This window comes from Phyllobates terribilis, unplaced genomic scaffold (genome assembly GCF_046119375.1).
Source record: "Phyllobates terribilis strain yellow unplaced genomic scaffold, ASM4611937v1 Scaffold_9__5_contigs__length_417890890, whole genome shotgun sequence".
NCBI lineage: Eukaryota > Metazoa > Chordata > Amphibia > Anura > Dendrobatidae > Phyllobates > Phyllobates terribilis.
The window spans coordinates 374,891,110-374,914,682 of NW_027362769.1; the positions used below are offsets into that span (position 1 = coordinate 374,891,110).

General features: G+C 43.5%; 2 protein-coding genes across 2 annotated transcripts in view; one reads left to right on the forward strand and one right to left on the reverse strand.

Annotated features, from left to right (window-relative positions):
* Positions 1-1,431: 1,431 nt before the first annotated feature.
* RPL3L (ribosomal protein L3 like) lies at positions 1,432-9,303 on the forward strand. The gene is made up of 10 exons (XM_073645970.1): positions 1,432-1,574; positions 3,265-3,457; positions 5,497-5,665; positions 5,731-5,866; positions 6,132-6,318; positions 6,441-6,601; positions 6,725-6,826; positions 7,226-7,321; positions 8,806-8,925; positions 9,186-9,303. The coding sequence occupies exons 1-10, from the start codon at positions 1,572-1,574 to the stop codon at positions 9,240-9,242; spliced, it is 1,224 nt and encodes a 407-aa protein (XP_073502071.1). The 5' UTR covers positions 1,432-1,571; the 3' UTR covers positions 9,243-9,303.
* A 746-nt stretch (positions 9,304-10,049) lies between these two features.
* LOC141162365 (testis-expressed protein 2-like) overlaps positions 10,050-23,573 on the reverse strand; it is a 46,552-nt gene continuing 33,028 nt past the window's right edge. Inside the window, exons 9-12 of the mRNA XM_073648407.1 lie at positions 16,342-16,473; positions 11,692-11,904; positions 11,293-11,413; positions 10,050-10,927 (exon numbers count right to left, since the gene is read on the reverse strand). Coding sequence (XP_073504508.1) covers positions 10,817-10,927; positions 11,293-11,413; positions 11,692-11,904; positions 16,342-16,473 — 577 coding nt within the window. The 3' untranslated portion in view covers positions 10,050-10,816. The remainder of the gene's footprint in view (positions 10,928-11,292; positions 11,414-11,691; positions 11,905-16,341; positions 16,474-23,573) is intronic.

Genomic DNA, 23,573 nt, shown 5'->3' on the forward strand with positions numbered 1-23,573 from the left:
AGAGCTCATATGTATAATGTCACTGGTGATCACTATATTACCTATACACTTACATTATACACTGTATACCATGTACAGAGCTCCTGTGTATAATGGCACTTATGGTAATATTAGTATTGTGGGTTTTTTATAATGATCAGTATTGTATTATTCGGTGACAATGTGGTGGTAATATGTGGTCTGGTCATGGTGTGGTGTTTTTTGTCACTTCTATGTGGTATTATTCGGTCACTATGTGGTGGTAATATGTGGTCTGGTCATGGTGTGGTGTTTTTTGTCACTTCTATGTGGTATTATTCGGTCACTATGTGGTGGTAATATGTGGTCTGGTCATGGTGTGGCGGTATTCCTTGTATGTGGTATTATTCGGTCACTATGTGGTGGTAATATGTGATCTGGTCATGGTGTGGTGGTATTTGATCCTTGTATGTGGTATTATTGGTTATTTTAAAAAATGTATATGACACATTCCCTTAAAGAATAATAAATAAAACATATACCTAAAAAGAGTATTGGATATTTTAAGAACATTTTAATAGGTTAGAATACAGTAGGGCCCGGCCAGAAGAGTCTACCTTATCGTGCTGGCGGCTTTAAAAATCTTTTGTCCAAAACAAATCTGCTGGCTATGTGTGTGATCTGGTGTTCACTGGGAACTGGTAATGTGTGATTGGTGAGGACGTGGTGCAGAAGTGGAGTTTTTCCAAGAGTGGGCGGGGTGACTGTAGAAGGTTCAAGGGATGGAGGCGGAGTCTCAAGGGGGCCCGAAAATGTTGCCAGTATGGGGCCCCGAAATTCTTGGTGGCAGCCCTGACTGAGCTTACAGGAAAAACTTTTCTGAAAGGTAAAAGTCAGAAACAAGCCTTGACAAGATTGTGAACATCAACTTCCTAATGAACCTTTACTTATACACAGCAACCAATGTGAATGAGAAAAGCTGCAGTGTAAAGCAATTTTTTAACCTTCCTTCGGGAATTGACGTCTCTTGCTTTTGGAAGATGAACATAGCAGGAGGTGGATTTCAGATTCCAATAGACAATGCAGCTAAGTCGTTAATGGAGAAGGCGTAAAGAGAAGAGAAGAACATTCTCCATAGATCTTGCTGTATGACTTGGATGGCAGCACGGCGTTTCAGTGGTACCGACAACGGGGGCGAGATTTGTTTCCGTGCCTCCTGATACATCGGCCTATTTTACCATCTACACCATTGAGAACAGGACTTATTCAGGATGAGAAGAAAGCTCATGTCCTCCTTCATTCCTAAAGGAGCAGGCGACAAGATGCCAGCGAGCCTCTCACAATGACACGCTCTGTGCAAACAGTGCCACCTTTATAGGTTAACGTTCCTCCGGGAATTCACTTCTCTGACAACTGTCCTTCCCTCATAGGACGCTCCTGATTGATATCAAGGGTTCTCCGCTCCCCCCCTTATACCCCGTGCCTCTGACATGAATATAGAAGACTATGAAGCTTGGAGCTAAATTTGTGCCTCCAACCTCTTAAGTATCACGGTTGGATCAGCACTTGGCACAGGTCTCTTTCCTCCAGCAGCTCGCTCCGGAACAAGTCCTATGGTCTGTATGTCTCTATCAAAACTGGGCGATTTAATATTGACCTTCTCATAGGTGGGATAGGTGGGATTTTTGCTGTCGGGAGGGACAATTATTTTGTGCCCATCAATTTTGACATGGGACCAGTCTTTGCCACTATAAACAGAGGTCTTATCTACAAGGGCAAAGTGCAATTTGGGGGGTAAATTTACTATTACAGTCACCTTTTTCTAATTTATAAGAATTGGCCTTTTCTGGTATCCATTAGTTGGGATTTGAGGGGCCACCTAGTGGGTGACCCAGCTTGGGTGAGAAACCATGTGCTTATCTAAATAGTAAGTGGATTGGGCTACGTGCTTTTATTTTTGGAAATGGAGGACACCATCGGGAATAATATGTTCAATTTTGACTTTGCTTCTTTTTGAACTGAAAGGTATGGACACAGGGCAGACATACAGAGGCCCAAAGGCTCAGTGGGTCCTCTTTGACTATAACCACGAAAACATTAGTCCCTCGCAGATTACACTGTAAGTCTGTAATTTGCAAGTATCTTGTCCTGTTGGAAGGGACCCACAGGTTGTATTTTTGAGCAGGTGCCCCCCCCCCCAGTTGTCCATGTTTGCCCCTGTCTGGACTTAAGACTATAGGTGCATTGTCATAGATTATCCAGCTGTCATTGTGAAGGTTATCCACCTAGAAAATCCTATATAAAGTTGTCACTTTTACAAAGTTTTTGAAACTTTTTTGATTCGTGGTCTTGGGAAATTCTTTTTTTTCTTCCTTGTCTGAACAATTTATGGCTCCAGTGAAGGTCCGGTGTATTGTCTCTGTTGCAAATTTTATCATTTTGGATGTGAAATTAGCCATGCGTGCCAAACTATTTTTCCCATCAAAATGACGGACATATCAACAGACCCCATTATAAGTCAGTAGGGTCTTTTGATCCTGGCCGATGTCCATCGTGTATAACGGGTCTGGCACTGAGTTGTGGTATCTGTTTATGGCGGAAGCCACTTTACAAATGTGTACAAGAGCCTAACGCAGGGTGGGGAGGAACTATAGGAAGAAGAAAAATTTGGGGAAAAGGAAAGAGAAAGATGATGGGTCAAAGAAAAAAGTGGGCAAAGGAGAGAAGCGGGACGTAGAAGAAAGAAAGGAAGACGTTCAGAGCAAGGGGGAAAGAAGAAAAGGAAGGAAAATATAGGGTTACTAATTGGCAAAACGTATCCAAAAAGATGAAAAATACCAAAAAAACATTATTTTGCAGTCATGAGAATATCTCCAGGTGTTTACATGGTCTTACACAGAGTACGTGCAGTCAGTAAATATCAGATGATATATTTACAGACTGATGACTTCACGTCAGAAGACGGATCATGTTACCCCTCTACTCATCCATGTAGAAGCTACAAGTGATTATAAAGCGGCTCTTCCTCTTCTAAATTAAAGCTTTACCAATTCAATGGTGGTCAACATTTCTGGCAGAATAGGAATATGACTACTTATTTTCAATTATAGCTCCAGCGAAAATATTCTCTATAATTTAGGATCAAAGCAGCAAAAGATAGGAACAACAGAATATTTTATTCTCACCCAAAGTAATGCAGAAGATATTGATATCAGTATCCTTCACATTCTCTTCCAAAATGATATTTATTTGCGTGAGTGATAAATGGCCTAAACTTTTCTAAATTTGTTGATATGTCGTTTACAGTCTCATCGTAAGTTCTCAGCCCCCCGTCATGGACATCTTGGGTTTCTCTCCCATAAGCGCAGCAAACGTCATCGGGGTAAAGTGAAGACTTGGCCAAAAGATGACCCCAGCAAACCTATTCACCTCGCGGCCTTCCTTGGATACAAGGCTGGAATGACCCACACTCTGCGAGAGGTCCACCGACCGGGGCTCAGTATGTGGAAAAATATGTGTGATGCAAAATTATATAAACAATCCATCTACTCTGAGGAGAGAAAGTAGAGAATAGTCTTATCCAAAAAGTAGGACTGAGCGTTTTACTAGAGGAGGGAAGAGCCTCATCCAAAAGGTAGGATTGAGACACAGGCCTCCTTCCTCCAGCAACTCGTTCTTGGACATGTCCTATCGTCTGTATCTGTATTTCTCTGGGTGATTTAATATTGACCTCTTCATGCACATAGGAAAGATAAGTGGGATTCACTCTGCCGGCACTTTGTGACCATCAGTTGTGGCATGAGACCATCTTATGCAACTATAAAAAGAGGTAATAGCCATAAGGGCAAGATGCAATTTTTGGGGGAGTTACTCCCCAAGATAAATTTACTATTAGTCTCCTAATTTATAAGGAATTCCCTTCTCTGATATGTATTAGGCAGGGCGTGAGAAAGCATGTGCCTATTCAGATAGTTGAGGGCTCTTTCTTTTTGGAAATGAAGGTTTCTGTTATACCATCTGGAACAATATGTACAATTGTGTTTACGCTTCTTTTTGAATTGAACGGTAATGGGGTGGACATATAGCCTGTTCTTCGGCATGGAAACCCAAAGAGGCAATAGGTCCTCTTTATCCACAATCATCATAACAACATCTTGCTCCACAACCTCCTCAATCTCCATTGGTCCCTCATAGACGACACTGTAATTCTGTAATTTGCAAGTATCACTGTGGAAGGAGATCCACTGGTTGTATTTTTGAACAGAGGTCCCCTCAGTTGTCCATGGCCCTCCCTGTATGGACATGTGAGTATTGTCATTGAGTCTCCACCAGTCGTTGTGAAAGACATTGACCGAGAGTAGGGACGTAGGAAAGAAACATCAAAAAACTGGACTGAGCTTTATCAAAAAGTAGGAAAGAGTCGTATCCTTGGCTAGGGCTGAGCTTTGTCCTTCAGTGGAGACTTATCCAAAAGTAGAACTGAGCTTTATACTAGAGTAGAAAAGAATCATATCCAAAAGAAGGACTAATCATTATCCCACAATAGAGAAGAGCTTCATCTTAAAATAGGGAAAAACCGTATACAAAAGTAGGATTGAGCTTTATCCTAGAGTAAGGAAGACATGTATTAAAAAAATAGGACTAAACTTTATTCCAGAGCATGGCAGAACATTATCCAAAAGGAAGACTAAACTTTATCCTAAAGTAGGGTCAGGGAAGAACAGTATCCAATAGTGGGACAAGTAGAATGTATACTTCTGTAAAAGATAGACTGAACTATATCCCAGAGTAGGAAAGAGCCTTATGCAAAATTAGGACTGATCTTTATCCAAGAGTAAAGAAGAGCCTTACCTAAAATAGGACCAACTTTATATTGGAGTAGAAAAGAGACTTATCCATAATTAGGAGTAAGCTTTATTCAAAAGTAGAAATAAGCGTTATCCAAAAGAAAGACTAAGTTTTATTCAAGAGTAGAGCCTTTTTCAGAAAGTATTTTTTCTGGTTAGCCAATAAAGGTATCACTCCAAGAATACTTTTGTCATTTTTGGGCATCAAAGTATTTACATCACAAAGTAGGACTAAGCTGTATTCTGAATTGGAGTCTTATTCACAAGTAGGACTGAGCTTTATAATAGAGTACAGCCTTATTAAAAAAAATGGGACTAAGCTTTAAGTGAAAGCAGAGAGAAGCTTTTTTTTCCAAAAGTAGAAGTGAGCTTTATCTTAGAGTAGAAACGAGCATTATCCAAAACTGAGCATCACGCTTAAGAAGGGAAGAGCCTTATTTAAGAGAATAATGCTTTATTATAGAGTAGAATAAAACCTTATCCTAGTAAGACTGAGGTTTAACCTAAAGCTGAGACCAGCTTTTTTCCATAAGTAGAACTGAGTTTGGAGTAGTGAAGTGTCTTATCCAAAAGGACTGAGCATAGTCCTAGAGTACCAGAGTACGGGCATTTTTAGATATTACAGCGTAGAATCTATGATGCTTCTATAAGTAAATACATAATAAAAAACTATGTTGTGAAATTAATTTAGAGATTTCTAAGCGTGAAGAAGTGGAAGCAGTAACAATCATAGAAACTCCTCCAATGGTCGTGGTGGGGATAGTGGGATACGTGGAGACTCCTCGAGGCTTGAGAAGTTTGAAGACCATATTTGCTGAGCACATAAGTGACGAGTGCAGGAGACGCTTCTACAAGAACTGGTCAGTCTATCAGGGATGGACCTGTATGAGATCTTGACTATTATTTAATCAATGGTGTTATATAGGTATAAGAGCAAGAAAAAGGCCTTTACAAAGTATTGCAAGAAATGGCAAGATGAACAAGGCAAGAAGCAGCTTGAAAAAGACTTTGCCACCATGAAAAAGTACTGCAAGGTTATCCGGGTTATAGTGCATACTCAGGTAATGAAAGGTCATGGATGAAGAAGAATAGAATTAGTTTAGAACTCAAGATTTTGGTCAAGTAGGTGGAATTTTGAAAATGAGCACAGCACATTTCTTATGTCATCCTATCGAAACTGTTGAGCACTGCCAATCGGTAGAGTTGAAGTTGCAACCTCAAATTGATCCATCTACTTGGTCAAAACCACGAAGTGAATCCAAGTCTCATCACTGATTTGATTTTAACATCTGAACTCTTTAAAGTCATTGATCTTCATTTCTGCAGATGAAACTCCTTCCCTTACGGCAAAAGAAGGCCCACATCATGGAGATCCAGCTTAACGGTGGGACGGTCTCTGAGAAGGTAGACTGGGCTCATGAGAAACTGGAAAAGCAAATCCCAGTGAGCACTGTCTTTGGCCAGGACGAGATGATTGATGTTATTGGTGTCACCAAAGGAAAGGGAATGAAAGGTGAAAGAATGGGTTGTCCCCCATCTACCCTCCAAAAATATAGTCTAGTTTACCAACCACTGAACCAAAATTTCCGGACAATTTCTGTTGCCAATATTTATTAACTATTAATCTTCTATTAGGTGTAACCTCGCGTTGGCACACCAAGAAATTACCCCGTAAGACACACAAGGGTTTACGTAAGGTAGCCTGCATTGGAGCCTGGCACCCTGCTCGTGTTGCTTACACCATTGCCCGAGCTGGGCAAAAAGGCTACCACCATCGTACCGAGATCAACAAGAAGGTACAAAAAATAGTTTTGAAGACAAAAATTGATGATTAAAATCAGCGGTTTGTCTTTTGAGGATCAAACCTAAGTTCCTAATTTACAGGCTACCGATTAGCCATGTTTGTGTTTTTCCCAAAGATTTATCGTATTGGCAAAGGTATCCATATTCTCGATGGAAAGGTTGTAAAGAACAATGCGTCAACACAGTACGATGTCACAGACAAGTCCATTACACCACCGGTAAGTAAATCAGTAAGAAGGAAGCCCCAATGTGATGCAAAAAGAAAACCCTCCAAGTCCTTGAGTGAAGGAGACAGTTAATATGGCCACAATTTAAGCTCCACCAAAAGTGTAACTTGAAGCTCCTACCAATGCAAAATTTGTACCTGGTTCCCCTCAAAGAAACATGTAAAATGTAGAGTGAACTTTATGGTCTTTGAGACACTAGTGCAAACCCTACTCTCCTGGTTGCCACCTACCATTTATCAGACTCCTAAACATCAAAAGTGTCTAGCAATGCACTAACGGGGCATGCCGTCATTGAAATCACCATCATTCAGCAGCATCCCGTGATGCCATCACGCCTGCCTCTCCTGCTGAGTGATGCCCTTAAATTATCACCATTTTTTTGTTCACCAGGGAGGCTTCCCACATTACGGTCCAGTAAACAACGACTATATCATGGTTAAGGGCTGTGTTGTAGGAAGCAAGAAGCGTGTCCTCACCCTCAGGAAGGTAAGTGAATGATCGAGAGTGGTGCAAAAAAGGAACAGTGGTTTGCCCCCCCACATCTATCAATTAGTGGTGGACATAGATAATCATTGACGATCAGATCAAATACGAAGATAATTGATATAGACGATCACTACCAAACAGACCCTATAAGAAGATCGTTAATATAACTGTTAATTAACAATCAGACCAAATAGGAATATCATTGATGTAGATGATCATTATCGATCAGGCTATACACGAAGATTGCTGATGTAGACAATCATTAGCGTCAGACTAAATTTGAAGATCGTCGATATAGACGATCATTGGCGATCATACTATATTCGAAGATTATTTATGTAGATGATCATTGGCGATCAGACCATATACAAAGATTGTTAATATAATCATTGGTAATCAGACCATACACAAAGATTGCTGATGTAGATGATCGTTAGCAATCAGACCAAATTTGAAGATCATTGATATAGATGATCTTTAGTGATTAGACCATATACGGAGATTGTTGATGTGTAGATGATCATTAGCAATTAGACCATATATGAAGATTGTAGACATAGATGATCGTTAGCGATTAGACCATATGTGAAGATTGTTGATGTAGACAATCATTAGCGATCAGACCAAATATGAAGATCATTGATATAGATGGTCGTTAGCAATCACACCAGATTCGAAGATCATTCATTGATACAGTTGGTCATTTGAGATCAGACCATATACGATGATTGTTGATATAGATGATTGTTAGCAATCAGACCAAATTTGAAGATCGTTGATACAGATGATCATTGGCGATTAGACCTTATACGAAGATTGTTGATATAGATGATCGTTAGCGATCAGACCATATTGAAAGATTGTCGATATAGACAATCATTGACGATCATACCATATGCGAAGATTGTTGATGTAGACAATCATTAGCAATCAGACCAAACTTGCAGATCGTCGATAAAGATGACCACTAGCGATCAGACCATATTTTTAGATCGCTGATTGTTGAGATGATCTTCAGCAATCAGGCCATATTCGAAGAATTCTGATAATAATTTTAATAATATTATCCTTTTGACTTATAGAAATGTGTTTCATTGATTGGAACATGTAAGTTTCAAATTCAATATATTTCAGTTTATGCTTCTTTAATAAGCCGGAGTACAGATAATGAAAACCGAGGCCTGTCTTTATGTCTATATCCAGCTTCAGGCTGGTTTTGAAGAAAATAAGCAGCTACTGATTGCTATAGAAAACTGAACCACTTTTGCTTTACACCAGACCCTTACAATATCCTCAATGCCAGGTTGGGCTGGGTAAAGGCCTTGGTAAACATCAGGGTTGGCAACATGACCTATGAAGTCAGCCATGTTGTGACTTCATTGGGCATTTGTCGGGAAGAAGGTCCACTTGCCCAATACAGAGCCAAAAAAAGAATCACTACTGAGTATGATGTCACTATTTCACCACATATTTTCCTCTCATAGTCTCTGTTGGTCCACACAAGTCGTCGTGCTTTGGAGTCCATCGATCTAAAATTCATTGACACCACATCGAAGTTTGGCCATGGATGCTTTCAGACATACCAGGAGAAGAGAGCTTTCATGGTAGGTTCATAGAGGTTTTCCCACCAAAAATGTTTTTCGACTAGGCAGGTCTGATCGATGGGAGTCTGCAATTGATCCCGAGAACATAATTCTTTGTCATGTTTCCCAGTGGAGAATTAACCGGCAACTCTCCATAGGAGATATAAAAATAGTCAGACGCACCTTTTGGTGGGAAACCCTTTAGTATGGACTTATATTGTAGTGCATTGGGAATGATGATGTCAGTATTTGACAAATCACATTTGTGTCACCCCCTACAGGGACCCCAGAAGAAGCATCTGGTAAAAGACAAAGAGGAACCAGTAGAGGAGCTGTAGGCTTTGTGCCATTGAATGTTTCTTTAGTCAAGGAATGGAAATAAAAATGGCCTGATGATGTCATCGCTTTCATATTGTTCTGTTCTCCATCCTGAGTCCAAGCTTTAAAGGGGGGCAATCACTCTAGCAGTGGCATTAGACAGGGGGTCCTCATACACATTATAAAGTCAGTGAATCCTGACAAAAATTTCTGATGAATTTAATCTACTATGCATAGGAGCTTTAAGGGGGATTTGTCACCAAGTTAAATGTCCACAATTTTTGCTCTTATTTTATTTCTGCGTCTCCCCTGAGTATTCGTTTTTTTGTTTTTTAAAAATCTGCTAAACGGTTCCCGAGATATGAGCCTTCTTAATTAGGCCTACTTTTTATAGCCTTTACAAAGGGGCGTGTCTCACAGCAGCTTAAAGACACGCCCCAGAGGATCCTATGAGCCACACCCCCTTGAAAGACCATAAAACTTAGCACTAAAAAGCTCATATCTCTGGAACCGTATGGCGGATTTTAAAAACGTAAAAAACAGAAAACTGAGAATAGCAGTGGGAATAAAAAAGAGCAAAAATTGGCATCTTTTCACCTAGTGACAGGTCCTCTTGATGTGGTCTATTATGACTACCTAAAAGGGAACCATTTTGATTTTTATGTTACCTTGTCTAAGCTAGACCATCTCTGAAAGAATGATACCCCCAAAAGTAGGAAACATTACTTTTGATCCACCCTTCCTCCTCCCAAGATGATGCAGATGAGTTTTTCTTATTGAGTACATCCATCATGACCCTCAGAGACAAAAATAACAACTCGTCAATGCTTGTTTAATGGCGTTTATTCCAAAGTGCCGAGAATTATCCACAGCGAGATGGGATCCATGATGGAATAACACACGACATGGGGAAATTCACTTCATTGGACAAAAATGATATTTTATTGCTTGTGCTCCCTACTAATCACAGTTCCAAAATCAAGCTAATCTTGAAGGATTTCCGATACGCGCTCAGGAGGAGGTAGCCATTTTTGTGGGATCCAAACATAGACATCCATGGCCTTAAATATGGGAATAATCTATAGAGCCGCAGCAATGTAGCCCAATATTAGAAAGAATTGACGGAAATTCCGGGAGAGTTCCAGAAAACTCTAACACAATGTTCTAGAAAGAGCCCCAATGAAATACATCTACTAACACTGACGAAGAGGGTCATGCTCCCTATAGAACGCTGTTATATGCTATACCAGGGCCTTTTAGGGGTAACAGAAACCCCCCAATAAACCTCCCTTCTACTAACCAGAGCAGAAAGGCTTTCTTTTTAGAAGACTGCGGTCAGCCATTAAAATAGGAGCTGTCTTGGACACACAAAGTCCAATCCAACACCATAGCGTTGCCTATTAAGAAGGCCGAGAGTCTCCTCTCCACCGTATCTGCAGATCATACATATCTTCCATAGAAGGATCTTCTTTCGGTGAACTGGACCCATCTTCTCCTATGAACAGATGAGGCCTACAGTAGGTCATGCATTTCACTTCTGTCCAGTTATTACTATTTAACTGTAGGACCATGCAGGGTCTTGTATCCTATGTATTCACAATGGGACTGACATGGACAAGTCGCTTGATGGCTGCTTGGAGGGATCCAGCCCTGACTGCATGATTGGAAATAATAGGTCGTCCATGTTTGGCATCACTAAAATTTTCTGTAAAATAAGAAAAAAATCATAGATAAAATGCTGCCTACCTGCTGCCACCACTAGAGGGAGCTCACTGCACACTGTTCTATTATTGAGTTCTCTGTATGCATAGTCTTCAGCGAGCTCCCTCTAGTGGTGACTATATACAGCCAGAATGTCATCATGTATCCATTTATATCCATGCAGGGTATTTGGAGTGCTGAATCAGAAAAATGGAACTTCGACATATTAAACTTATAATTGGTACAGAATTTAGGATTTATTTAGATAAAATAATTACGTTCAAGACTGGACACTTATTTGATATTTGAGTGGGAATCTCACTGGGTAGGAAGGAGGCTATCCTGGTAGATTGTGTGTGCTATGGGTACCTGAAACTCATCTTGTAGCTTCTTCTCGATCCACTCCGTCACATGCATGAATGTCACTTCCCTTTCCCCCAGTTTTGGCCGAACCTTCATCTCTACGTGTGGCGGCGCCCGAAAGCTGTACCTAAAATATGGGGCAGCGGATGGTGAAACTGTCATCATAGTTACTATTAAAAGAAAATTCTCTAAAATTAAAAAATAAAATCCCCAGTAAGAATAATCCAACTTTTCTTAGTTACTCAAGTTTCTGGGAAAGCTGGGTGACAATTAATATGACCGCTCATACAACTCATATAGGTGTCATAGAACTTTCCCAACTTAGTAGAAACTTTTGGCATGAGGCAACTTGAGGACTTATATTTACTGGGGATTCTGTAATTTTGGAGATGCCCTTTAAGTTACCATATCCGGTCAGTAGGTGGCGGTGGGATGTTCACGGCCAGCGTACCCCCCAGCTCCTGCAGCTCCACTGTCAGCAGCAGGGGGGTGTTGGACACCTCTTCTATCTTCCTCTTGATATACTCGTTCTCTGTGGCTTTCTGGAAGTAGCGAGATTTGGCGATTTTATCTACGAAGCGCAGGATTCGGCGACTGGTGCTGTTTCCACCTGTAAAACTGCAGAATATTCGGGGATGAGAAATCTTTCGGGGGGTTTCAGACTATAATGTTATATCTGTTTCTGGGAAAGCTGGGTGACAAATAATAAATGTTCTAAACTGAGGATACCCCTTTAAGCAATTTCAAGGACAACTCAAGTGCTTATGCTTATGTCTGCTAGGGATGCTGCAGGGTACATTTAAATGGATGCCGTGGCGTAGTGTGGGGGAGTCAGGCACAGGGGAAGTTGCCCTGGGCACAAAATTCTTAGGGGCGTAAAATTTCGAAAAAAGTAAAAAAATAAAGTTCCGCTGCGGTCAAACACCCTGGACGTGACCTGGTCCCCGGGTCTCCAGACGAGAGCCATTTTGAAATGCAGGGCATAGGCATACCCCCACAAAAAATTATATTAATGTCGGTTGCCAATCTGACGTGTAAAGTGGCCCCCCAAATTTCCTGTAACAGATGGATTTCAGGGGAAAGAAGGATCGGACATGTCAAATCCAATGCCCAATCCTTTTGATCACAGGGAAGATAATCAGGACCCGGACAGTGGCGTACCGCCAATGGCGGCAGACCACGCGACTGCTATGGGGCTCGTGAGCCGGGAGGGCCCTATAGCAGTCCAGGGGTGGACATACCGCCGCCGGTGCAGCTGCGCCGGGTCCCCACCATGCAGCTGCACCAAGGGGGCCGCAAGGTGCAGCTGCTCCCTGCACGTGGCGGTCAGTGAGCGATCCCTGCAGCTCTGCTGCTGTCAGGAGGAGAATAGCAGCGGAGCTGGAGGGTTCATCCTCTGCTTCCTCCCTGATCCAGGCGCACGCAGCTTGATGACGTCATCATGCAGCGTGCGCCTGGGTCAGGAAGAAAGCTGCCGGCAACCAGGAGGATGCTGCAGGGGAGCGAGCTGAGGTAAGTTTTTTTTTTTTTTTGTTTGTTTGTTTTTACTGAAACGCTGGGGAGGGGAGGTGGGGGGAGAGCAATGGTGGGATGGTGGGGCTGGGGAGAGCAATAATGGGGCTGATGGGACTGGGGAGAGCAATGATGGGGCTGGGGAAAGCAATAATGCGGCTGGGGAGAGGGCTGATGGGGCTGGGGAGAGGAATAATGTGGTTGATGGGGCTGGGCAGAGCAATGATGGGCCTGGGGAGAGGAAAAATGGGGCTGATGGGGCTGGGAAGAGCAATAATGGGGCTGGGGCTGAGGAATGATGGGGCTGGAGAGAGGAATAATGGGGTTGATGGGGCTGGGGAGAGGAATAATGGGATGGTGGGGCTAGGGAGAGCAATGATGGGGCTTGGAAGAGGAATGATGGGGCTGGAGAGAGCAATGATGGGGATGGTGGGGCTGGGGTGAGCAATGATGGGGCTGGGGAGAACAATGATGGGGATGGTGGGGCTGGGGAGAACAATGATGGGGATGGTGGGGCTGCAGAGAGCAATGATAGGATGGTGGGGCTGGAGTGAGCAATTATGGGGCTGGGGAGAGGAATAATGGAGTTGATGGGGCTGGGGAGAGGAATGAGGAGATGATGGGGCTGGAGAGATCAATAATGGGGCTGATGGGGCTTGGGAGAGGAATGATGGGGCTGGAGAGAGGAATAATGGGGTTGATGGGGCTGGGGAGAGGAATAATGGGATGGTGGGGCTAGGGAGAGCAATGATGGGGCTTGGAAGAAGAATGATGGGGCTGGAGAGAGCAATGATGGGGATGGTGGGGCTGGGGTGAGCAATGATGGGGCTGGGGAGAACAATGATGGGGATGGTGGGGCTGGGGAGAGCAATGATGGGATGGTGGGGCTGGGGTGAGCAATGATGAGGCTGGGGAGAGGAATAATGGAGTTGATGGGGCTGGGGAGAGGAATGATGGGATGATGGGGCAGGAGAGAGCAATAATGGGGCCAGGGAGAGGAATGATGGGGCTGATAGGGCCGGAAAGAGGAATGATGGGGCTGATGGGGCCGGGAAGAGCAATAATGGGGCTGATGGGGATGTGGAGAGGAATAATGGGATGGAGGGGCTGGGGAGAGCAATGATGGGGCTGGCGCTGGGGAGAGCAATAATGGGGCTGATAGGGCTGGGGAGAGCAATGATGGGGATGGTCGGGAAGGGGAGCGCAATGACGTGTTCCTGGGAGAGAGCAATGACGGGGGTGCTGGGAGAGAGCAATGATGGGGGTGGTGGGAGAGAGCAATGATGGAGGTGCTGGGACAGAGCAATGATGGGGTTGCTGGGAGAGAGCAATGATGGGGGTGCTAGGAGAGAGCAATAATGGGGGTGCTGGGAGAGAACAATGATGGGAGTGCTGGGAGAGAGCAATGATGAGGGTGCTGGGAGAGAGCAATGATGGAGGTGCTGGGACAGAGCAATGATGGGGGGGCTGGAAGAGAGCAATGATGGAAGTGCTGGGACAGAGCAATGATGGGGTGCTGGGACAGAGCAATGATGGGGGGCTGGGAGAGAGCAATGATGGAGGTGCTGGGACAGCAATCATGGGGGTGCTGAGAGAGAGCAATAATGGGGGTGCTGGGAGAGAGCAATGATGGGGTGCTGGGAGAGAGCAATGATGGCGGGGCAGGGGCAGAGCAATGACGGGGGTGCTGGGACAGATCAATGACGGGGGTGCTGGGACAGATCAATGACGGGGGTGCTGGGAGAGAGCAATGATGGGGGTGCTGAGAGAGAGCAATGATGGGAGTGCTGGGAGAGAGCAATTATGGGGGTTTCACTTTGCTTGTACTGTGAAGCCTTGTATGTTTTCCGTGTGCACATAGCCTTACAGTTAATTGGGGAGAGTCACAGAGACTGAATAATTTATATTATTGGCCGGTGCAGATTATAGTTAATGGGGGGCACAGTGCTGCCTATCACTTTATATTTTGATTACTAAGTGGCTAATAGTATATTAATGGGGGGGGTACATATCTGTATTCAGGGGCCCAGAGCGGGGGAGACACATGTATGCATACAATATGTGACCTTGTTATTTTCTAGGCTGGAGATCATTGTGACAAGACGAGTCGTGGCTGGGAGATGTGGACATGAAGGTCTGACCAGATGGAGAAGAAGCAGCAGAAACCGACTCTGATCAGATGAGACGTCAGCGGTAAGTGCCTGGATGTAAATATTATTCTGTATCTGCACTGTGTGACTTGGAGTGATAATGTTATCTGTAAAATCTCTTAGGCTATGTGCCCACGTTGCGGAAAAGCAGAAAATTTCTGCTTCATTTCCGCATGTCCTCTCCCGGAAAAACGCATGCGGAATTCCGCACGCGTTTATTGCGCGTTTATCGCGCGCTTATCGCGCGTTTTCCACATGCGGAATTGCCTTGCGTTTTTAATGCATTGCACAAGGCAATTCCGCATGCGGAAACGCAAAATTAATGGACATGCTGCGGATTTTTGAACGCAGCATAAACGCTGCGGAAAAATCCGCAGCATGGGCATAGAACTTGCGGATTCTCATTGGGGACAATGGGATGCGGATTACCAAGCGTTTTACAAGCGTTTCCGCTGCGGAAAATCCGCAGCAAAAACGCTTGTAATCCGCAACGTGGGCACACAGCCTTAGGCCACATTCTCACATTTGTGTGAAATGTCCGTCTGCTGCCAGATTTTTTTATCAGATGGTTCACGGACTCGTAGAGTTATATAGATCCATTCACACATCCATGAAAATCACGGATCTGAAAATGATATCTGTGAGGGTCAGAGAATGTCCTGTTCTGATCCGATTTTGAGGATTAGAATAGGACATGCTCAATGCGTCAGTAAAACAGGGCAGCACACCGACACTGCACACAGATGCAGGAATGTAGCCTTATTGTGTATAGCACAGTCCCTTAGTATATAGTGTACTCACTTATTATGTATAGCACAGTCCCTTAGTATATAGTGTACTCACTTTTTATGTATAGCACAGTCCCTTAGTATATAGTGTACTCACTTATTATGTATAGCACAGTCCCTTAGTATATAGTGTACTCACTTATTATGTATAGCGCCATTCTTAGTTATATAGTTTCCTCTTTTATTATGTATAACACCCTCCCTTATTATGTACCATCCTCTCTAGCTCTAGGGGCTCACAGTTGGGGGATCATACTGTGTTGGGGTCAGCATACTTTGCCCTGGGAGTTGAGGTGGGGTACAGTAGGGTCATTATACTGTGCATGTGGAGGAATTCACCATGGGGGTATCATACTGTGTTTGGGGGGCCCTTTTATTGGCATCACACTTTATGGGGCAATGAAAGAGAGATCTAGGACTTCAGCAGGAGGAAAATTACTATATAAAGGATGTAAAGTTGTGAGATCTGATCTTTGGTGATCCCAACAATTATTTAATTTTTTTTTGGGGGGGGGGGGGGGCAATCAGAGCTTCTGCTATGGGGCCCCATGATTCCTATGTACGCCCCTGGACCCGGAGCTCCAGGCTTACGCCTCTGACTGCACCTTTCAGTATTATTGGGGCTGGCTCTTTCTGCCGGTGTCTCCGTGATAGTGATCTCCTCATCTTCGGATGAGCCGGCACTAGAGGACTCCTCGTCGCTGTCCGTGAAGATCCTGCATCTTGGTATCTTTGCCCTACAATATATACATAGGCAAATGTGTAACGTTACTGCCATCTGGAGGCTGTACAGGATATTACAGCACTTACGCTGTTTTATGTAATACTAAAAAAAACCCTTATCAAAAATAAAAAAGTGCAAAAAATAACAAAAAAAAAGAGGAAGAGCATGTGATTTGTGACATAGTAGAAGTGGCCGTCAGGCTGTAAACAAAAGGAAAGTTAATATCTCCAGAACGGCTAGAAATTTTAATAAGCAATAAATTGCAAAAGTGCTTGTTTTTATAAACACTATCCAAAAAAATATCCAATTATGAAAATGGGAGTAACCCCTTTAAGTGCATAACTCTTCAATGACAACACCTGGAATATCTTAAAGGGGTTGTCTTATAAAGCAGAAATGTCCAGAAAATCCACTTATGTAATAGTGACTTCTATATGACTATGTTTTCCAAATTACAGGACTCCACTTAAAAGAACATTCTGCCTGATTACAATGTCTCCGCAAATAGAAGTTTTAGAAGTCATTTTTCATCACAAATTCTTAAAAATCATCTGTTTTTTTAGCAAGAATTCTATCTACTCTCTAATAGTTCCATAATAGTCAACAGGAAGTGACAGCATTATAACAAGAAGTGGAGTAATCAAAGCAGGAAGTGCTAGCTATCACAACAGGAAGTGCTGTCATCACAACAGGAAGTACTGTTGTTACAACAGGAAGTGCTTGCTATCACAACAGGAAGTGCTTGCTATCACAACAGGAAGTGCTATAATCACAAAATGAAGTGCTATAATCACAACAGGAAATGCAGTCATCACAACAGGAAGTGCTATAATCACAAAAGGAAGTGCTATAATCACAACAGGAAATGCAGTCATCACAACAGGAAGTGCTAGCTTTCACAAGAGGAAGTGCTATAATCACAAAAGGAAGTGCTATAATCACAAAAGGAAGTGTTGTAATCACAACAGGAAGTACTAGCCATCAGAACAGGAAATGTTATATAAATCATAATAGGAAGTGCTATAATCACAACAGGAAATACAGTCATCACAACAGGAAGTGCCATAATCACAAAAGGAGGTGCTGTCATCACAACAGGAAGTTCAGTCATCACAACAGGAAGTGCTGTAGTCACAAAAGAAAGTGCTGTCATCACAGCAGGAAGTGTGGCAGCCATTTTTATAGGGGTCGTCACCTATTTATTCATAACTCTAACAATGACATATTGTTACTTTGTCTATATTGGACCAATATTAATCAAAATTGACATCCAGGAGTCTAGGAAAAACGGGTGACAACTTCCATAACAGCTTTAATGGCTGCTACTTCGCATTCTTAGAAGAAGAAACGGTTGTAACAAGAGGAGAATAATTTGGGCCTCTTGTATTATATTCACTGGGGAGTTTTTGATATCAGGTGGAAATGCCCTTTAAAGGTGTTTTTTGGTGTTTTAAGAAAATAGGCCACAAGGAGGAAGAAGTAGCCCATACTTACCGTTTTATTCTCCCTTGCCTATTTGGTGGTCTCTGTAGGCCTTGGCTTACTTCCTTCAGTGTTGACATGCCATGTGACCGCTGCAGCCAATCACTGGCAGACGGAACGCAGAGACCATCAGGGACCACCAGAGCAGCAGTGCTAAATGATAAGCATAGGATACTTCTTTATCTTATACCAAGCTAATGTGGAAGGTTTCCAAAAAATAAAGGAAAACCCCTTTAAGTCGGAAAGTTATCCTAGTGTTGAAAACAAATCCAACTCTGCTACGTCTGAGCCACATTCCGGACTTTGCTCCATAGACACGACCTGTTTTTGCTGTGTCTTCTGCACATGTTGCTATATTGGGCAGCCTCATGTGACAGGTGCGCCCCCTCCCAGCGGAGGTCATGGTGTAAAGCTTATTCCAGCACTTCTCTTTAATTATCTGTTTCCAGCTGAATCAGGCGGTTCCTCAGTTTTGCGCCTTGTTCTCAGCCTGACAGAGCGACGCTTCCAGCCTCCTCACAGTCTAACTACTCCTCCCAACATACACGGGTGACAATGCCGCCCCCGTCCTGAATTCATTGCTGGCGTGTCTACTTTAACTCTTAAAGGGTTCCATACCCCTAATGAATGTTTTACATAACAATTTTTAAAACGTGTGGGGGAAATGGAAGTTTTGGGCCCTTTTTTATACAGCAATTCTAGCAAAAATATAATGTACAAGGGAGCTGCGGAAACCTCTGGGGTGACAGGAGGCGGATTTGTAGCAGAAATTTTCATACCTGGATTTGAGCAAACTCCATGAATGGGTCAGTCGCAGAACTTTTTACAACAAGTCTGACACATGTGACTCCAGCCTGAGTACTTTGTGGGTGATTTTGCTGTCTGAGGTCCAATCGCAGGTCACTGTCATGTTGCCCTTTTTGCTGTAATTTTCATGTCGTTGCACACAAATGCTGAAGTTTAGCTGCAGTTTTTGTGAAAACTCCAACAAGTGTATTAGATGTAGCCCACAATGGACTGTACTAGGTAACTGCATTAGAAATAATTTAACCCAACTGAACATCAGTGGGATTGTGGAGCTGTGCACCAGTGTATTATGTATCTGCAGGATTGTGGAGCTGTGCACCAGTTTATTATGTATGTGAAAGATTGTGGAGCTGTGCACCAGTGTATTATGTATCAGCAGGATTGTGGAGCTGTGCACCAGTGTATTATGTATCAGCAGGATTGTGGAGCTGTGCACCAGTGTATTATGTATCAGCAGGATTGTGGAGCTGTGCACCAGTGTATTATGTATCAGCAGGATTGTGGAGCTGTGCACCAGTGTATTATGTATCAGCAGGATTGTGGAGCTGTGCACCAGTGTATTGTGTATCAGCAGGATTGTGGAGCTCTGCACCAGTGTATTATGTATCAGCAGGATTGTGGAGCTGTGCACCAGTGTATTGTGTATCAGCAGGAATGTGGAGCTGTGCACCAGTGTATTATGTATCTGCAGGATTGTGGAGCTGTGCACCAGTGTATTATGTATCTGCAGGATTGTGGAGCTGTACACCAGTGTATTATGTATCAGCAGGATTGTGGAGCTGTGCACCAGTGTATTGTGTATCAGCAGGATTGTGGAGCTGTGCACCAGTGTATTATGTATCAGCAGGATTGTGGAGCTGCGCACCAGTGTATTATGTATCTGCAGGATTGTGGAGCAGTGCACCAGTGTATTATGTATCTGCAGGATTGCGGAGCAGTGCACCAGTGTATTATGTATGTGCAGGATTGTAGAGCTGTGCACCAGTGTATTATGTACTGTATGTGAAAGATTGTGGAGCTGTGCACCAGTGAATTATGTATCAGCAGGATTGTGGAGCTGTGCACCACTGTATTATGTATGTGAAGGATTGTGGAGCAGTGCACCAGTGTATTATGTATGTGCAGGATTGTAGAGTTGTGCACCAGTGTATTATGTATGTGCAGGATTGTGGAGCTGTGCACCAGTGTATTATGTATGTGAAAGATTGTGGAGCTGTGCACCAGTGTATTATGTATCAGCAGGATTGTGGAGCTGTGCACCAGAGAATTATGTATGTGAAGGGTTGAGGAGCTGTGCACCAGTGTATTATGTATGTGAAAGATTGTGGAGCTGTGCACCAGTGTATTATGTATCAGCAGGATTGTGGAGCTGTGCACCAGAGAATTATGTATGTGAAGGGTTGTGGAGCTGTGTGCACCAGTGTATTATGTATCAGCAGGACTGTGGAGCTGTGCACCAGTGAATTATGTATCAGCAGGATAGTGGAGCTGTGCACCAGTGTATTGTGTATCAGCAGGATTGTGGAGCTGTGTGCACCAGTGTATTATGTATTTGCAGGATTGTGGAGCTGTGCACCAGTGTATTGTGTATCAGCAGGATTGTGGAGCTGTGTGCACCAGAGTATTATGTATGTGCAGGATTGTAGAGCTGTGCACCAGTGTATTATGTATGTGCAGGATTGTGGAGCTGTGCACCAGAGTATTATGTATGTGAAGGATTGTGGAGCTGTGCACCAGTGCATTATGTATGTGCAGAATTGTGGAGCTGTACACCAGTGTATTATGTATCAGCAGGATTGTGGAGCTGTGCACCAGTGTATTCTGTATCAGCAGGATTGTGTAGCTGTGCACCAGAGTATTATGTATGTGAAGGGTTGTGGAGCTGTGCACCAGTGTATTATGTATCAGCAGGACTGTGGAGCTGTGCACCAGTGAATTATGTATCAGCAGGATTGTGGAGCTGTGCACCAGAGTATTATGTATCTGCAGGATTGTGGAGCTGTGCACCAGTGTATTATGTATGTGCAGGATTGTAGAGCTGTGCACCAGTGTATTATGTATGTGCAGGATTGTGGAGCTGTACACCAGTGTATTATGTATGTGAAAGATTGTGGAGCTGTGCACCAGTGTATTGTGTATCAGCAGGATTGTGGAGCTGTGCACCAGTGTATTATGTATCTGCAGGATTGTGGAGCTGTGCACCAGTGTATTATGTATGTGCAGGATTGTGGAGCTGTGCACCAGTGTATTATGTATGTGCAGGATTGTGGAGCTGTACACCAGTGTATTATGTATCAGCAGGATTGTGGAGCTGTGCACCAGTGTATTCTGTATCTGCAGGATTGTGTAGCTGTGCACCAGAGTATTATGTATGTGAAGGATTGTGGAGCTGTGCACCAGTGTATTATGTATCAGCAGGATTGTGGAGCTGTGCACCAGTGTATTGAGTATCAGCAGGATTGTGTAGCTGTGCACCAGAGTATTATGTATGTGAAGGGTTGTGGAGCTGTGCACCAGTGTATTATGTATCAGCAGGATTGTGGAGCTGTGCACCAGTGTATTGTGTATCAGCAGGATTGTGTAGCTGTGCACCAGAGTATTATGTATGTGAAGGATTGTGGAGCTGTGCACCAGTGTATTATGTATCAGCAGGACTGTGGAGCTGTGCACCAGTGTATTATGTATCAGCAGAATTGTGGAGCTGTGCACCAGTGAATTATGTATCAGCAGGATTGTGGAGCTGTGCACCAGTGTATTATGTATCAGCAGGATTGTGGAGCTGTGTGCACCAGTGTATTATGTATCAGCAGGATTGTGGAGCTGTGCACCAGTGTATTATGTATCAGCAGAATTGTGGACCTGTGCACCAGTGAATTATGTATCAGCAGGATTGTGGAGCTGTGCACCAGTGTATTATGTATCAGCAGGACTGTGGAGCTGTGCACCAGTGTATTATGTATCAGCAGGATTGTGGATCTGTGTGCACCAGTGTATTATGTATCAGCAGGATTGTGGAGCTGTGCACCAGTGTATTGTGTATCAGCAGGATTGTGTAGCTGTTCACCAGAGTATTATGTATGTGAAGGATTGTGTAGCTGTGCACCAGTGTATTATGTATCAGCAGGATTGTGGAGCTGTGCACCAGTGTATTATGTATCAGTAGAATTGTGGAGCTGTGCACCAGTGTATTATGTATCAGCAGAATTGTGGAGCTGTGCACCAGTGTACTATGTATGTGAAGGATTGTCGAGCTGTGCACCAGTGAATTATGTATCAGCAGGATTGTGGAGATGTGCACCAGTGAATTATGTATCAGCAGGATTGTGGAGCTGTGCACCAGTGAATTATGTATCAGCAGGATTGTGGTGCTGTACACCAGTGTATTATGTATCAGCAGAATTGTGGAGCTGTGCACCAGTGTATTATGTATCAGCAGGATTGTGGAGCTGTGCACCAGTGTATTGTGTATCAGCAGGATTGTGGAGCTGTGCACCAGTGTATTATGTATCTGCAGGATTGTGGAGCTGTGCACCAGTGTATTATGTATCTGCAGGATTGTGGAGCTGTACACCAGTGTATTATGTATCAGCAGGATTGTGGAGCTGTGCACCAGTGTATTGTGTATCAGCAGGATTGTGGAGCTGTGCACCAGTGTATTATGTATCAGCAGGATTGTGGAGCTGTGCACCAGTGTATTATGTATCTGCAGGATTGTGGAGCAGTGCACAAGTGTATTATGTATCTGCAGGATTGCGGAGCAGTGCACCAGTGTATTATGTATGTGCAGGATTGTAGAGCTGTGCACCAGTGTATTATGTACTGTATGTGAAAGATTGTGGAGCTGTGCACCAGTGAATTATGTATCAGCAGGATTGTGGAGCTGTGCACCAGTGTATTATGTATGTGAAGGATTGTGGAGCAGTGCACTAGTGTATTATGTATGTGCAGGATTGTAGAGTTGTGCACCAGTGTATTATGTATGTGCAGGATTGTGGAGCTGTGCACCAGTGTATTATGTATGTGAAAGATTGTGGAGCTGTGCACCAGTGTATTATGTATCAGCAGGATTGTGGAACTGTGCACCAGAGAATTATGTATGTGAAGGGTTGAGGAGCTGTGCACCAGTGTATTATGTATGTGAAAGATTGTGGAGCTGTGCACCAGTGTATTATGTATCAGCAGGATTGTGGAGCTGTGCACCAGAGAATTATGTATGTGAAGGGTTGTGGAGCTGTGTGCACCAGTGTATTATGTATCAGCAGGACTGTGGAGCTGTGCACCAGTGAATTATGTATCAGCAGGATAGTGGAGCTGTGCACCAGTGTATTGTGTATCAGCAGGATTGTGGAGCTGTGTGCACCAGTGTATTATGTATTTGCAGGATTGTGGAGCTGTGCACCAGAGTATTATGTATGTGCAGGATTGTAGAGCTGTGCACCAGTGTATTATGTATGTGCAGGATTGTGGAGCTGTACACCAGTGAATTATGTATCAGCAGGATTGTGGAGCTGTGCACCAGTGAATTATGTATCAGCAGGATTGTGGAGCTGTGCACCATTGTATTATGTATGTGCAGGATTGTGGAGCTGTGCACCAGTGTATTATGTATGTGCAGGATTGTGGAGCTGTGCACCAGTGTATTATGTATGTGCAGGATTGTGGAGCTGTACACCAGTGTATTATGTATCTGCAGGATTGTGTAGCTGTGCACCAGAGTATTATGTATGTGAAGGATTGTGGAGCTGTGCACCAGTGTATTATGTATGTGCAGAATTGTGGAGCTGTACACCAGTGTATTATGTATCAGCAGGATTGTGGAGCTGT

Bases quoted from the DNA above. Each gene is read 5' to 3' on its own strand.
- RPL3L (XM_073645970.1), top strand. The intron at 6,602-6,724 runs GTACAAAAAATA...TTTTTCCCAAAG, and splicing joins GTACCGAGATCAACAAGAAG to ATTTATCGTATTGGCAAAGG. The intron at 7,322-8,805 runs GTAAGTGAATGA...TTCCTCTCATAG, and splicing joins GTGTCCTCACCCTCAGGAAG to TCTCTGTTGGTCCACACAAG.